Source organism: Cyanistes caeruleus, chromosome 2, assembly GCF_971803275.1.
Source record: "Cyanistes caeruleus chromosome 2, bCyaCae1.hap1.1, whole genome shotgun sequence".
Lineage (NCBI taxonomy): Eukaryota > Metazoa > Chordata > Aves > Passeriformes > Paridae > Cyanistes > Cyanistes caeruleus.
Genome location: NC_141702.1, coordinates 109,019,298 through 109,033,665, shown reverse-complemented (window position 1 = coordinate 109,033,665; position 14,368 = coordinate 109,019,298). Strand labels below are relative to the sequence as shown.

Sequence of the window (14,368 nt, the reverse complement as noted above, 5' to 3'; positions counted from 1 at the left end):
TGGAAAGAAAGGTTGGTGTAAATCTCTGGCAGATTTCAAGCCCTCAAAAACACCATGCTGGGCAACAGGCAAGAAAGATTCCAGACAGCAGAGCTCTCATAAGAAATAGCAATTGTGTATGAGAGCAGCAAGGCACATATGCCTAGATATCCTCCCAATGAACGGGCTACTGGCACAAGCAGAGAGAGTCAGGGAAGAGATTTGTCATGGTGAACCTGCCATAGGTGGCTTTGGGCTTTTGCTGTCAGAGGATGACAAACTCAGACCCTGCATAGGCTGCATCCATTTTATAAACCTCCTTCTCCTTAACTGGAAATTTCACAAGGACTTTCCCTCAGAGGAGGTTTCCCCATTTCTCCCAGTGCAGAACCAGGCAATGTCCATGGATCTCCTTCAGATCTCAAAAGGGTTCAGCCCAGAAACTGCTGCAAGGAAAGGTTTTCTCCTTTAAGGGCAGGAAGAAGGACTGGGAACATTTCCCATTTCATGCTCAATGCCTGCTTATTCTCTACTAACTGTGACACTGGAAATGCTGCAGGGAGATAAAGAGCAAGTGCTGGATGGAGAGGAATGTTTCCTTTTCCTGTGCTGCACTTCCAGGGCCCCAAGGTACCACTCCAGCTCAGCCACACAACACTTCACACTGGAGGAATTTTCACTGCACCATCACAGCACACTCCCATGATTGGGCTCTTCAGGAGCCCACTGAGCCCAATAAAAAAGTGAAATCAAATTGAAGAATTTTTGAAGAGAATTATTTTTACCCAATCATTCAAAATACGAATTCTGTGTCAAAATTCCAATGGTCATTTGAGGACAGACATGTCCTGTACCTACCTCCTTCTTCAGAGTCGTCATCTACACTTCTGCTGCCGGATGTGGACCTTGAGAAAATAGAGGACAAAAGAACATATTAAGAGGAAGAAAGAGAAAGGAGGGAATGTGTGTAGCATGAAAGGAGGCAACCCTTCTTAGCATGGTCACTGTGATGAAGGAGGAAATGCAACACAGAAACTAAACAAGATGCAAAGCTGATTCATTGTCCTTAAGCTCTCAGATGCTGGAGTCAGACAGAGCTGGCCAAGCTCTGTCTGAAACACAGCAGTCATTCTTCAACTTGCATCATAACCCCCCAGTTCTGCTGTCTCTCCTTTTGGAGCCAAGTGGCTCCTACAGCCCCTCTGAAGCAGCAAGAGCTGCTGAGCTGAGACACGAGTCTCTATGGAGGGCAGCTGCTTTTGTACTGCTGCAAAGCTTGACTTTGCCTGCTTGTGCCTTACACTGGTGACAGTCTCGTGCTCCATGTGGTCAGAGCACTGCTGTCTCATGAGAATGATATTACACCTCGTTGCTCTTTCAAGAAGAAAAAGACTTTTTCACACACAGCTGCTATGGACAGGATATTGAGATTGCACTTTAAAAGCCCTACAGAAGATTTTCAATTAGAATGAGAGTTCTGTGATTTTTCCTTCGTTATTGTTGTCACTCAGACAAGCTTGACAGCTACATTTTCTCACACTTCTCCAAGCCAATATCTTTCCATCAGCTACAGTCCTGTACCTCTTCTCCAGCACCTCGCTCTTTTTGATCTTAAGCCCAGATTGAAATATTAATCATCACTTGGATTATGCAGCTGTACCCCAAAACTTCTCTGGGATCTCATTTCATAGTGGAGGCCCAGGCACAGGGAAGTTGTACCTTAGGTTTACTTTGGGATCCCTTTTCTTCCAAACAGTTGGCAACACACAATGGTCTCCAGAATTTGTGTTATATCTAGAAAGTAATTGCTTCCAAAAGCTAGTTTTCATGGCCCTTGTTTCTGTAACTCTCACTCAGTTCTGTGTTGGGGTTTGTCAGTATATTTTGTTTTAAAAAAAAATGTTGTTTTATAAATGCTGGCACATGAACTATGGCACCTAACTTTAAAGAATGAGCACAGGAAATTGAAGACACCTTAACATTTCCAATATTTGTCCAGTCATATTCTTGTGGCTGCAGAAGTTGACAGTGAAGGATCACAGTATTCAAAGATCTGCAGCATCCAGACCCATGCAATACAGTTCCCAAATGACACCACAAACATCACAGAGGGAATCAACAGCCAGGTCCAGAAGAGAACCTGTCTTGAGGAGCTTTTCAGCCCTGCCACCTCTTCCCCACCACCACCTCTGCTCTTGGGCCATATGGTGGCGGGTTTGACATTGGGCTGGATCACCACAGATAGGGCCAAATGCTGAATACACAGAGGTTTGCCTAAATACATGGGAGAGCTGACTGTGCAAAATAACCTCACGAGATGGGAAGAGCGAGGTGAATAGCACACTGGATCAGCAGACACTTTGGCTTACCTCATCTCCTGGGACTCTTGCACATCCAGCTGCAGAGAGCTTTGCAGAGACCCTGCAGCACTGCCAACATCGGGACTTACTGCCCTGCGTATCGGGGGGATCAAAGGCAGTCCCAGTGATTCCTTCTTCTTATCCCCTTCAGTGGGATACAGCAAGGAAGCCTGCAAAGAGTAGAACACAGTGTTCACATCAAGTATCCAGTCTTGTCCCCCTCAAGACATGCCTCAAGACATTTAGCCATGTTCTTCACTGGAACCTGGCAGGAGAACAGAAATCAGACTGATGGAGCAGCTTGGGCCAGGATTGGGAATGCAAAGGGAAGTGCAGAGGGAGAACCCAGAAACCCTTCAAAGTCCTCTCCTGCTATTGTTACACACTGAAAATGTGAAGTCTGCACCGCACACCCTTTGCAAAGACATCCAGAGGCTCAGTGTCCAGCTGAGCTCTTCCTTGGCTCAGCTGCTTCCCTGGGCTCACTTCACAGGGAAAGCTCTCCAAGCTCTGCCGGCAGCACATCGACTGAAAATCTCCCACACAGGACATAGCTTGGTCTCCTTACCTTACACCTTTTTCCCTTTGACTTCAGCTCCTCTCTTTCTCTGGTGTCTTCATCGTACCCACTGCCATTTTTCCCACTCTCCTTCTCAAAGCTGCACATTTCTCTTCTGTTGGAAGACTGAGAGGTTTTCCGGATGGGAGGCAACGGCTCGGAGGGAAGGAGCATAGAAGGAGATAGCCGGAAAGATTCAGAAAAAATGAACCTAGTCAGCCCTGCAAAGAAGAAACAAAAAATGTAACTGAGGCGGCAAAGCAAATCTAAAGCATCTGAAGCTCCATATTTTGTGGGAGAGACTTCCTGAAAACTCCTAAATAGCTGCACAAGTTGACATTTCCAGGCATGAAGACCCTTGAAGCACTCCAGAGGAAAAGCCCTGTCCCGCTTGCACAGAGCTCCCACAGGAACAGCCTGGCCTCTGGGCTGGCCTGGGACAGCAGGGAGCCCAGAGCCCTGGGCTATGCAGCCATGGCTCAGCTGCACATGCAGCCTCCTGCTCCTGTCCCTGCCCCACAGCTGAGCAGCCCTACAGCTGCACGGGGCACTGGCAGCAGCACAGCTCATTGCAGGGGGCACATGCAGGGCAGAACTGTTCCCTGGGGATGTGCACAGGCTCTCTAGGCTGGCACAAGACCCTTCTTCCTGCCAGAGAGCAGCCCAGCTCTCACCTTACCTCATGGCTGAGGCATGCTCAAAAGGGAAGAAGTGAGTTAGGTGAACTCTCACCTTTACAATCAATCCATCTAATGCATGAGCCATCCAGGGGGGTTTTGAATTATTCCGAAGATTGCTTTGTTTTTTATTTTTCATGAAACTAGCATCACTAGAATTTCTCTGAACTGTATAGAGCTGGCAAGCGAGGAGACACAGCTTCTACTACTTTGCTTATGTGTTGCTCATTGCCCATCCACTACTTTGGGAACTCTTTCCTTCCTCCAAAGAGTTGCCAGACACAGTGGTCTCCAGAATTTGACAACTACACCTAGGAAGTCATTGCTTTCCAAAGCTCGTTTTCATCGCCCTTGTTTCTGTAACTCCCAGTCAGTTCAGGGTGGGGTTTTGTTGGTTGCTTTTATTTCTCTTCACAACTAAGGAGGTGCTGGCACATGAACAATGGCACCCCATGTTAGAAGTGAATGAACCTTTGTACTCCCCTTCACATGTCCTCAGTGTTCAAGGAGCCCAAATATGTAAGGGAAAATTTGGTTTTCCAACATTGCAATTTGCTCTGATTCCCTGCCCCTGGGGTTTATTCCCTGCTTGCTTTCCTGCAGAGACGCCAAATACCAACGCAAAGATCACCTGCAACAAAACATTTCTGATCATGGCAGTTAAAAACCATTAAGAATTTCCTAAATGCAAACAGCAGAGTGTAGAGCATAAAAAGAAGACACGGATAAAATCTGTGTTTCTTTATCCCAGTACAATGGTGACATCATTTACAAAAGAGCATCTGGCAACCTTTGATGAGGTAGGTAATTTCTAGGCCAGAACTAATCCAGCAAAAATGTCACCTGAGCAATACTGAGCAGTGATTCTCCCCAACTGCATTCAGCATTGCAGCTGCATATCAGCAATTAAGGAGTCTTTCCAAAGGGGCTGTACCCAGGATTTGGCAGAACAAACCCTGAGCAAAGGGACCAGGACATCTGATCCCTTCTCCTGCAGCAGCAAAATTATGTCTTCAAGTCTCATCTCTCCTATCAGTAAATGCCCAGAGATGGCAAAGGAACAACAACAGACTTTCATTGAGGCTTTCAACTTGAAAGCATTGGCTGACACAGACGCACCAGAGACTGCATTTTGTCTGGCACAATTCTACTTGTCAGGGATCAGGCAAGGCAGGCAGGGAGGGACAAGGCAGAAGGCATCTCCTCCTGCAGCCTCAGCCTGCAGCACTGACCCAGGCAGAGAGAGTCGGGGAAGAGATTTGTCATGGTGAACCTGCCATAGGTGGCTTTGGGCTTGTGCTGTCAGAGGATGACAAACTCAGACCCTGCATAGGCTGCATCCATTCGGAAACCTCCTTCTCCTAAATCGGAAATTTCACAAGGACTTTCCCTCAGAGGAGGTTTCCCTATTTCTCCCAGTGCAGAACCAGGCAATGTCCATGAATCTCCTTCAGATCTCAAAGGGTTCATCTCAGAAACTGCTGCAAGGAAAGGTTTTCTCCTTTAAGGGCAGGAAGAAGGACTGGGAACATTTCCCATTTCATGCTCAATGCCTGCTTATTCTCTACTAACTGTGACACTGGAAAGGCTGCAGGGAGATGAAGGGCAAGTGCTGGATGGAGAGGAATGTTTCCTTTTCCTGCACTGCACTTCCAGGGCCCCAAGGTACCACTCCAGCTCAGCCACACAACACCTCACACTGGAGGAATTTTCACTGCACGACCACAGCACACTCCCAGTGATTGGGCTCTTCAGGAGTCCACTGAGCACATCAATGCATTGATATCAATTTGAAGAATTTTTGAAGAGAATTATTTTTAACCAACCATTCAAAATACAAATTCTGTGTCAAAATTCCAATGGTCATTTGACGACAGACATGCCCTGTACCTACCTCCTTCTTCAGAGTCATCATCTTCGCTTCTGCTGCTGGGTGTGGACCTTGAGGAAATGGAAGACAAAAGAACAGATGAGGAGGAAGAAAGAGAAGGGAGGGAATGTGTGAAGCATGAAAGGAAGCAAACCTTCTTAGCATGGTCACTGGGATGAAGGAGGAAATGCAACACAGAAACTAAACAAGATGCAAAGCTGTTTCATTGTCCTTAAGCTCTCAGTTGCTGGAGTCAGACAGAGCTGGCCAAGCTCTGGCTGAAACACAGCAGTCATTCTTCAACTTGCATCATAACCCCCCAGTTCTGCTGTCTCTCCTTTTGGAGCCAAGTGGCTCCTACAGCCTCTCTGAAGCAGCAAGAGCTGCTGAGCTGAGACACGAGTCTCTATGGAGGGCAGCTGCTTTTGTACTGCTGCAAAGCTTGACTTTGCCTGCTTGTGCCTTACACTGGTGACAGACTCGTGCTCCATGTGGTCAGAGCACTGCTGTCTCCTGAGAATAATATTACATCTCCTTGATCTTTCCAGAAAAACTAGGCTTTTTCACACACAGCTGCTATGGACAGGATATTTACACTGCACTTTAAAAGCCCTACAGAAGATTTTCAATGTGAGTGATACTTCTGAGACTCCTTCTTTATCGTTATCACTCAGTCAAGCATGACAGCTACATTTTCTCACACTTCTCCAAGCTAATATCTTTCCATCAGCTACAGTCCTATACCTCTTCTCCAGCACCTTGCTCTTTTTGATCTTAAGCCCAGACTGAAATATTAAACATCACATGGGTTATGCAGCTCTATCTCATAACATCTCTGGGAACTCATTTCTAAGTGGAGGCCCATGCACAAAACAGATGGCAACACATAATGGTATCCAGAATTTGACAGTTACATCTAGGAAGTAATTGCTTCCCAAAGCTAGTTTTCATCACCCTTGTTTCCGTAACCCCCACTTAGTTCTGCGTTGGGTGTTGTCAGTATATTTTTCTTCTCAAAATATAAGTGCTGGCAAATAAACTACAGCACATGACTATAAAAGTACAAGAATCAGAACAGGAATTTGCATACACCTCCATATTTGCCAATATTTGTCCAATCATATTCTTGTGGCTGCAGAAGTTGACAGTGAAGGGTCACAGTACTCAAAGATCTGCAGCATCCAGACCCATGCAATACAGTCCCCAAATGACACCACAAACATTACAGAGGGAATCAACAGCCAGGTCCAGAAGGGAACCTGTCTTGAGGAGCTTTTCAGCCCTGCCTCCTCTTCCCCACCACCACCTCTGCTCTTGGGCCATATGGTGGCGGGTTTGACATTGGGCTGGATCACCACAGATAGGGCCAAATGCTGAATACACAGAGGTTTGCCTAAATACATGGGAGAGCTGACTGTGCAAAATAACCTCACGAGATGGGAAGAGCGAGGTGAACAGCACACTGGAGCAGCAGACACCTTGGCTTACCTCATCTCCTGGGACTCTTGCACATCCAGCTGCAGAGAGCTTTGCAGAGACCCTGCAGCACTGCCAACATCGGGACTTACTGCCCTGCGTATCGGGGGGATCAAAGGCAGTCCCAGTGATTCCTTCTTCTTATCCCCTTCAGTGGGATACAGCAAGGAAGCCTGCAAAGAGTAGAACACGGTGCTCACATCAAGTATCCAGTCTTGTCCCCCTCAAGACATGCCTCAAGACATTTAGCCATGTTCTTCACTGGAACCTGGCAGGAGAACAGAAATCAGACTGATGGAGCAGCTTGGCCCAGGATTGGGAATGCAAAGGGAAGTGCTGAGGGAGAACCCAGAAACCCTTCAAAGTCCTCTCCTGCTATTGTTACACACTGAAAATGTGAAGTCAGTACCACACACCCATTGCAAAGACATCCTGAAGCTCAGTGTCCAGCTGAGCTCTTCCTTGGCTCAGCTGCTTCCCTGGACTCACTTCACAGGGAAAGCTCTCCAAGCTCTGTCGGCAGCACATCGACTGAAAATCTCCCACACAGGACATAGCTTGGTCTCCTTACCTTACACCTTTTTCCTTTTGACTTCAGCTCCTCTCTTTCTCTGGTGTCTTCATCGTAGCCACTGCCATTTTTCCCACTCTCCTTCTCAACGCTGCACATTTCTCTTCTGTTGGAAGACTGAGAGGTTTTCCAGCTGGGAGGAAACAGAGCGGAGGCAAGGAGCATAGAAGGAGATCGCCGGAAAGATTTGGAAAAAATGAACCTAGTCAGCCCTGCAAAGAAGAAACAAAAAAAAAATGTAAATGAGGTGGCAAAGCAAACCTAAAGCATCTGAAGCTCCATATTTTGTGGGAGAGACTTCTTGAAAACTCCTAAATAGCTGCACAAGTTGACATTTCCAGGCATGAAGACCCTTGAAGCACTCCAGAGGAAAAGCCCTGTCCCGCTTGCACAGAGCTACCACAGGAACAGCCTGGCCTCTGGGCTGGCCTGGGACAGCAGGGAGCCCAGAGCCCTGGGCTTTGCAGCCATGGCTCAGCTGCACATGCAGCCTCCTGCTCCTGTCCCTGCCCCACAGCTGAGCAGCCCTACAGCTGCACGGGGCACTGGCAGCAGCACAGCTCATTGCAAGGGGCACATGCAGGGCAGAACTGTTCCCTGGGGATGAGCACAGGCTCTCTAGGCTGGCACAAGACCCTTCCTCCTGCCAGAGAGCAGCCCAGCTCTCACCTTACCTCATGGCTGAGGCATGCTCAAAAGGGAAGAAGTGGGTTAGGTGAACTCCCACCTTTACAATCAATCCATCTAATGCATGAGCCATCCAGGGGGATTTTGAATTATTCCGAAGATCGCTTTGTTTTTTATTTTTCATGAAACTAGCATCACTAGAATTCCTCTGAACTGTATGGAGCTGGCAAGCCAGGAGACACAGCTTCTGCTACTTTGCTTATGTGTTGCTCACTGCCCATCCACTACTTTTGGACCTCTTTCCTTCCTCCAAAGAGTTGCCAGACACAGTGGTCTCCAGAATTTGACAACTACACCTTGGAAGTCATTGCTTTCCAAAGCTCGTTTTCATGGCTTTTGTTTCTGTAACTCCCACTCAGTTCAGGGTGGGGTTTTGTTGGTTGCTTTTATTTCTCTACACAGCAAAGGAAGTGCTGGCACATGAACAGTGGTACCCCATGTTAGAAGTGAATGAACATTTGTACTCCCCTTCACATGTCCTCAGTGTTCAAGGAGCCCAAATATGTAAGGGAAAATTTGGTTTTCCAACATTGCAATTTGCTCTGATTCCCTGCCCCTGGGGTTTATTCCCTGCTTGCTTTCCTGCCAAATACCAACACAAAGATCACCTGCAATAAAACATTTCTGATCATGGCAGTTAAAAACCACTAAGAATTTCCTAAATGCAAACAGCAGAGTGTAGAGCATAAATAGAAGACTCGGATAAAATCTGTGTTTCTTTATCCCAGTACAATGGTGACGTCATTTACAAAAGAGCATCTGGCAACCTTTGATGAGGTAGGTAATTTCTAGTCAGAACTAATCCAGCAAAAATGTCACCTGAGCAATACTGAGCAGTGATTCTCCCCAACTGCATTCAGCATCTCTGCTGCATATCAGCAATTAAGGAGTCTTTCCAAAGGGGCTGTACCCAGGATTTGGCAGAACAAACCCTGAGCAAAGGGACCAGGACATCTGATCCCTTTTCCTGCAGCAGCAAAATTATGTCTTCAAGTCTCATCTCTCCTAACAGTAAATGCCCAGAGATGAAAAAGGAACAACAACAGACTTTCATTGAGGCTTTCAACCTGAAAGCACTGGCTGACACAGATGCACCAGAGACTGCATTTTGTCTGGCACAATTCTGCCTATCAGGGATCAGGCAAGGCAGGCAGGGAGGGACAAGGCAGAAGGCATCTCCTCCTGCAGCCTCAGCCTGCAGCACTGACCCAGGCAGAGAGAGTCGGGGAAGAGATTTGTCATGGTGAACCTGCCATAGGTGGCTTTGGGCTTGTGCTGTCAGAGGATGACAAACTCAGACCCTGCATAGGCTGCATCCATTTGGAAACCTCCTTCTCCTAAATCGGAAATTTCACAAGGACTTTCCCTCAGAGGAGGTTTCTCTATTTCTCCCAGTGCAGAACCAGGCAATGTCCATGGATCTCCTTCAGATCTCAAAGGGTTCAGCCCAGAAAGTGCCCCAAGGAAAGGTTTTCTCCTTCAAGGGCAGGACGTAGGACTGGGAACATTTCCCATTTCATGCTCAATGCCTGCTCATTTTCTACTAACTGTGACTCTGGAAATGCTGCAGGGAGATAAAGGGCAAGTGCTAGGTGGAGTAGATTGTTTCTTTTTCCTGCACTGCATTTCCAGGGCCCAAAGGTACCACTCCAGCTCCTGCCATTCAACACTTCACACTGGCGGCCTATTCACTGCACCACCAGAGCACACTCCCTGTGACTGGACTCTCCAGGAGACCACTGGGCCCATCAAGGTATTGAAATGAAGTCAAATAAATTTTAAAATTAATTATTTTTAACCAAGCTTTCAAAATGTCACCTCTGAGTCAAAATTCCAATGGTCATTTGAGGACAGACATGTCCTGTACCTACCTCCTTCTTCAGAGTTGTCATCTTCGTTTCTCCTGGTGGATCTGGGCCTTGAGAAAATGGAAGACAAAAGAACAGATGAGGAGGAAGAAAGAGAAAGGAGGGAATGTGTGAAGCATGAAAGGAGGCAACTCTTCTTAGCTTGGTCACTGTGATGAAGGAGGAAATGCAACACAGAAACTAAACAAGATGCAAAGCTGATTCATTGTCCTTAAGCTCTCAGTTGCTGGAGTCAGACAGAGCTGGCCAAGCTCCGGCTGAAACACAGCAGTCATTCTTCAACTTGCATCATAACCCCCCAGTTCTGCTGTCTCTCCTTTTGGAGCCAAGTGGCTCCTACAGCCTCTCTGAAGCAGCAAGAGCTGCTGAGCTGAGACACGAGTCTCTATGGAGGGCAGCTGCTTTTGTACTGCTGCAAAGCTTGACTTTGCCTGCTTGTGCCTTACACTGGTGACAGTCTTGTGCTCCATGTGGTCAGAGCACTGCTGTCTCCTGAGAATGATGTTACACCTCGTTGCTCTTTCAAGAAGAAAAAGGCTATTTCACACACAGCTGTTAGAGAAGGATATTCAGATTGCACTTTAAAAGCTCTACAGAAGATTTTCAATTAGAATGATACTTCTGAGACTCCTTCTTTATCGTTATCACTCAGATAAGCTTGACCGCTACATTTTCTCACACTTCTCCAAGCCAATATTTTGCCATCAGGTACAGTCCTAAAACTCTTCTCCAGCACCTTGCTCTTTTTGATCTGAAGCCCAGACTGAAATACTAAATGTTGATCAGATTATACATCTATTCCCCAAAACATCACTGGGATCTCATTTCATAGTGGTGGTCCAGGCACAGAGAAATTGCACCTTAGGTTTACTTTGGGATCTCTTTTCTTTCAAACAGTTGGGAACACACAATGATCTCCAGAATTTGACAATTACATCTAGCAAGTAATTACTTCCCAAAGATATTTTTCATAGCCCTTGTTTCTGTAACACCCACTCAGTTCTGTGTTGGGGTTTGTCAGTATATTTTTAAAAAAAGAATTTTATTGTTTTCTAAATGCTGGCACATGAACTATGGCGCCTGACTTTAGAGAATGAGCACCGGAATTTGCAGACAGCTTAACAATTTCCAATATTTGTCCAATCATATTCTTGTGGCTGCAGAAGTTGACAGTGAAGGATCAGAGTGTTCAAAGATCTGCAGCATCCAGACCCATGCAATACAGTTCCCAAATGACACCACAAACATTACAGAGGGAATCAACAGCCAGGTCCAGAAGAGGACCTGTCTTGAGGTGCTTTTCAGCCCTGCCTCCTCTTCCCCACCACCACCTCTGCTCTTGGGCCATATGGTGCTGGGTTTGACATTGGGCTGGATCACCACAGATAGGGCCAAATGCTGAATACACAGAGGTTTGCCTAAATACATGGGAGAGCTGACTGTGCAAAATAACCTCACGAGATGGGAAGAGCGAGGTGAACAGCACACTGGAGCAGCAGACACCTTGGCTTACCTCATCTCCAGGGACTCTTGCACATCCAGCTGCAGAGAGCTTTGCAGAGACCCTGCAGCACTGCCAACATCGGGACTTACTGCCCTGCGTATCGGGGGGATCAAAGGCATTCCCAGTGATTCCTTCTTCTTATCCCCTGCAGTGGGATACAGCAAGGAAGCCTGAAAAGAGTAGAGTACAATGCTCACATCAAGCATCCAGTCTTGTCCCCTTCAAGACATGCCTCAAGACATTTAGTGACATTCTCCTCTGGGACCTGGCAGAAAAAAACAAGACTGATAGAGCAGCTTGGCCCAGCATGGCGAATGGTTTTGTAGGAAAGGGAGGTGGTGGGGGAGAGATCATGTCACACATTTGCCACCTCTCCCCTCATGCTCACATATGTACAAGTCTGGCTACATTCCCAGCTGGCATCCACATGTTTGACATCAAGATGTGCTCCAGTAACAGTGCCTCCACTGGCCTTTTGGATGCATAGGTAAGTGCTTAGATCCAAATTCTCTCCCTGCCCCTAAAGCACCTAACAACCACTGCTGATCTTCAGCCACGTCCCCACAAAGCCATTCTACAGGATGGCAAAACCTGCTTTTCCCAAGCCCATCATGCCTTCTGATGTTACCCTTCCCTCCTACATACAGTTCCCCAGCAGCCTTTGAGGCCAGAAGCTGCTGAGCTCTCAGGATGCTCAGAGCTCTCCAGCTCCCACACATCCAGCATCTCAGGCTCGCTGGCATTTAGGAAGTTCAGCAGAGCTCTCTGATCTGCGGCTCAATGCAAGGTCTCTGCCTGCCCAAGTTGCTCCAGGGACCCCATGCCATGACCAGGAAAGGGGGTGGAGGAAGCAGGGACAGATGCACACCCTTCCTTAGTATCTCATCATTTCTGGCACAGCTAAAAAGCCAAATCAGGACCTGTTCAATCTTCAGTGAAAACATCAGTTCCTGTCAGGGATACACGGGGCCCTTTCTCAGCAAGGCTGAGACCAAGTACCCAAGCCTTTGACTGGACATTCAGTCTGCCAAAGCTGTTGTCCATCTGCCTCCTCCTGCACCCCATGGCAAACCCAAAACAACTGCAGCTCCTGGCCCTGCTGCAAAGCTAATGGTGTGGCTGGGCTCTGGGCTGTTCTCCCCATGGCCACCTCCCACCCCTTCCCTATGGACAAAGCCACGCCAGAGCACACAGCTGCCCAGAAGCTGATGAAGTCTAGAAACAACATCACAGACAACTGTGCAGAAGGCCATGGCTGTACAGCTCCAAAGCTGAGACAACCTGGAACTGACTGTGCAGGACTGCCTATTCCAGCAAACATCCCAACCAGACTCAGCTGAGACAAAACACCACCCAGACATAGAGATGCTTCACAGATACTCGTAGGTTACTAAATGTAGAAGGATTGCTTGGCCAGAGTGGACAACTTTACATGCTCTGACTGCTTCTGGGTGTTCTCTCAGCCACAAGACAGAGGAGGAACCACGGCATAGCCCAGAATCCCTTCAAAGGCCTCTCCTGCTCTTGATAGGTGCTGAGGACATGAAGTCTACACTACACACCCATTGCAAAGACAGCCTGACCTGCAGTGTCCAGCTGAGCTCTGCCTTGGCTCAACAGCTTCCCTGGGATCACACCACAGGGAAAGCTCTCCGAGCTCTGTCTACAGCACAGAAACTGAAAATCTCCCACACATGACTTAGCTTGGTCTCCTTACCTTACGTCCTTTTCCGTCTGAACGTGACTCCTGTTCTTTGCCACTGTCATTGTCATTGCCAGTGCCACTTTTCCCAGTAACGTGCTCTCCGATGCAGCTCTTCATTGGCTTGGAAGAGCTCCTTGGGATGAGGGGCATTGGCTTGGAGGGAAGGAGCAGAGAAGGATTTGCCAAAGAAAATCTCTTGGCAAGAGGGTAGCCAGTCTGGCCTGTAAAGTGGAGACACAAAATATAACACAGGTTGCAGTGCAAACCTAATGCATCTGGAGCTCCATATTTCATGGGACAGACTTGCTGCAAACTTCTAAATAGCTGCACAGGGAAACCTGCTCCTGCCTTCAGCCACTTGAGGCAGGCCAGGGGACACCCTGCTACCACTTGCACAGAGCTCCCACAGGAACAGCCTGGCCTCTGGGCTGGCCTGGGACAGCAGGGAGCCCAGAGCCCTGGGCTTTGCAGCCATGGCTCAGCTGCACATGCAGCCTCCTGCTCCTGTCCCTGCCCCACAGCTGAGCAGCCCTACAGCTGCACGGGGCACTGGCAGCAGCACAGCTCATTGCAGGGGGCACATGCAGGGCAGAACTGTTCCCTGGGGATGAGCACAGGCTCTCTAGGCTGGCACAAGACCCTTCCTCCTGCCAGAGAGCAGCCCAGCTCCCACCTTACCTCATGGCTGAGGCATGCTCAAAAGGGAAGAAGTGAGTTAGGTGAACTCCCCCCTTTACAATCAATCCATCTAATGCATGAACCATCCAGGAGGGTTTTGAATTATTCCGAAGATCGCTTTGTTTTTTATTTTTCATGAAACTAGCATCACTAGAATTCCTCTGAACGGTATAGAGCTGGCAAGCCAGGAGACACAGCTTCTACTACTTTGCTTATGTGTTGCTCATTGCCCATCCACTACTTTGGGACCTCTTTCCTTCCTCCAAAGAGATGCCAGACACAGCGGTCTCCAGAATTTGACAACTACACCTAGGAAGTCATTGCTTTCCAAAGCTCGTTTTCATCGCCCTTGTTTCTGTAACTCCCACTCAGTTCAGGGTGGGGATTTGTTGGTTGCTTTTATTTCTCTTCACAACTAAGGAAGTGCTGGCACA

At 47.8% G+C, this 14,368-nt stretch overlaps 2 protein-coding genes across 2 annotated transcripts in view; one reads left to right on the top strand and one right to left on the bottom strand.

Moving 5' to 3' along the window:
- LOC147655111 (TOG array regulator of axonemal microtubules protein 2-like) overlaps positions 1–14,368 on the top strand; it is a 212,846-nt gene that overhangs the window by 72,542 nt on the left and 125,936 nt on the right. The gene's annotated exons all lie outside the window — the stretch shown is intronic.
- LOC111942689 (TOG array regulator of axonemal microtubules protein 2-like) overlaps positions 1–14,368 on the bottom strand; it is a 45,207-nt gene that overhangs the window by 19,673 nt on the left and 11,166 nt on the right. Inside the window, exons 5-13 of the mRNA XM_086871551.1 lie at positions 13,269–13,477; positions 11,561–11,721; positions 10,051–10,097; positions 7,493–7,704; positions 6,934–7,094; positions 5,470–5,516; positions 2,908–3,119; positions 2,349–2,509; positions 838–884 (exon numbers count right to left, since the gene is read on the bottom strand). Of these exons, the coding sequence (XP_086727677.1) occupies positions 838–884; positions 2,349–2,509; positions 2,908–3,119; positions 5,470–5,516; positions 6,934–7,094; positions 7,493–7,704; positions 10,051–10,097; positions 11,561–11,721; positions 13,269–13,477 (1,257 nt within the window). The remainder of the gene's footprint in view (positions 1–837; positions 885–2,348; positions 2,510–2,907; positions 3,120–5,469; positions 5,517–6,933; positions 7,095–7,492; positions 7,705–10,050; positions 10,098–11,560; positions 11,722–13,268; positions 13,478–14,368) is intronic.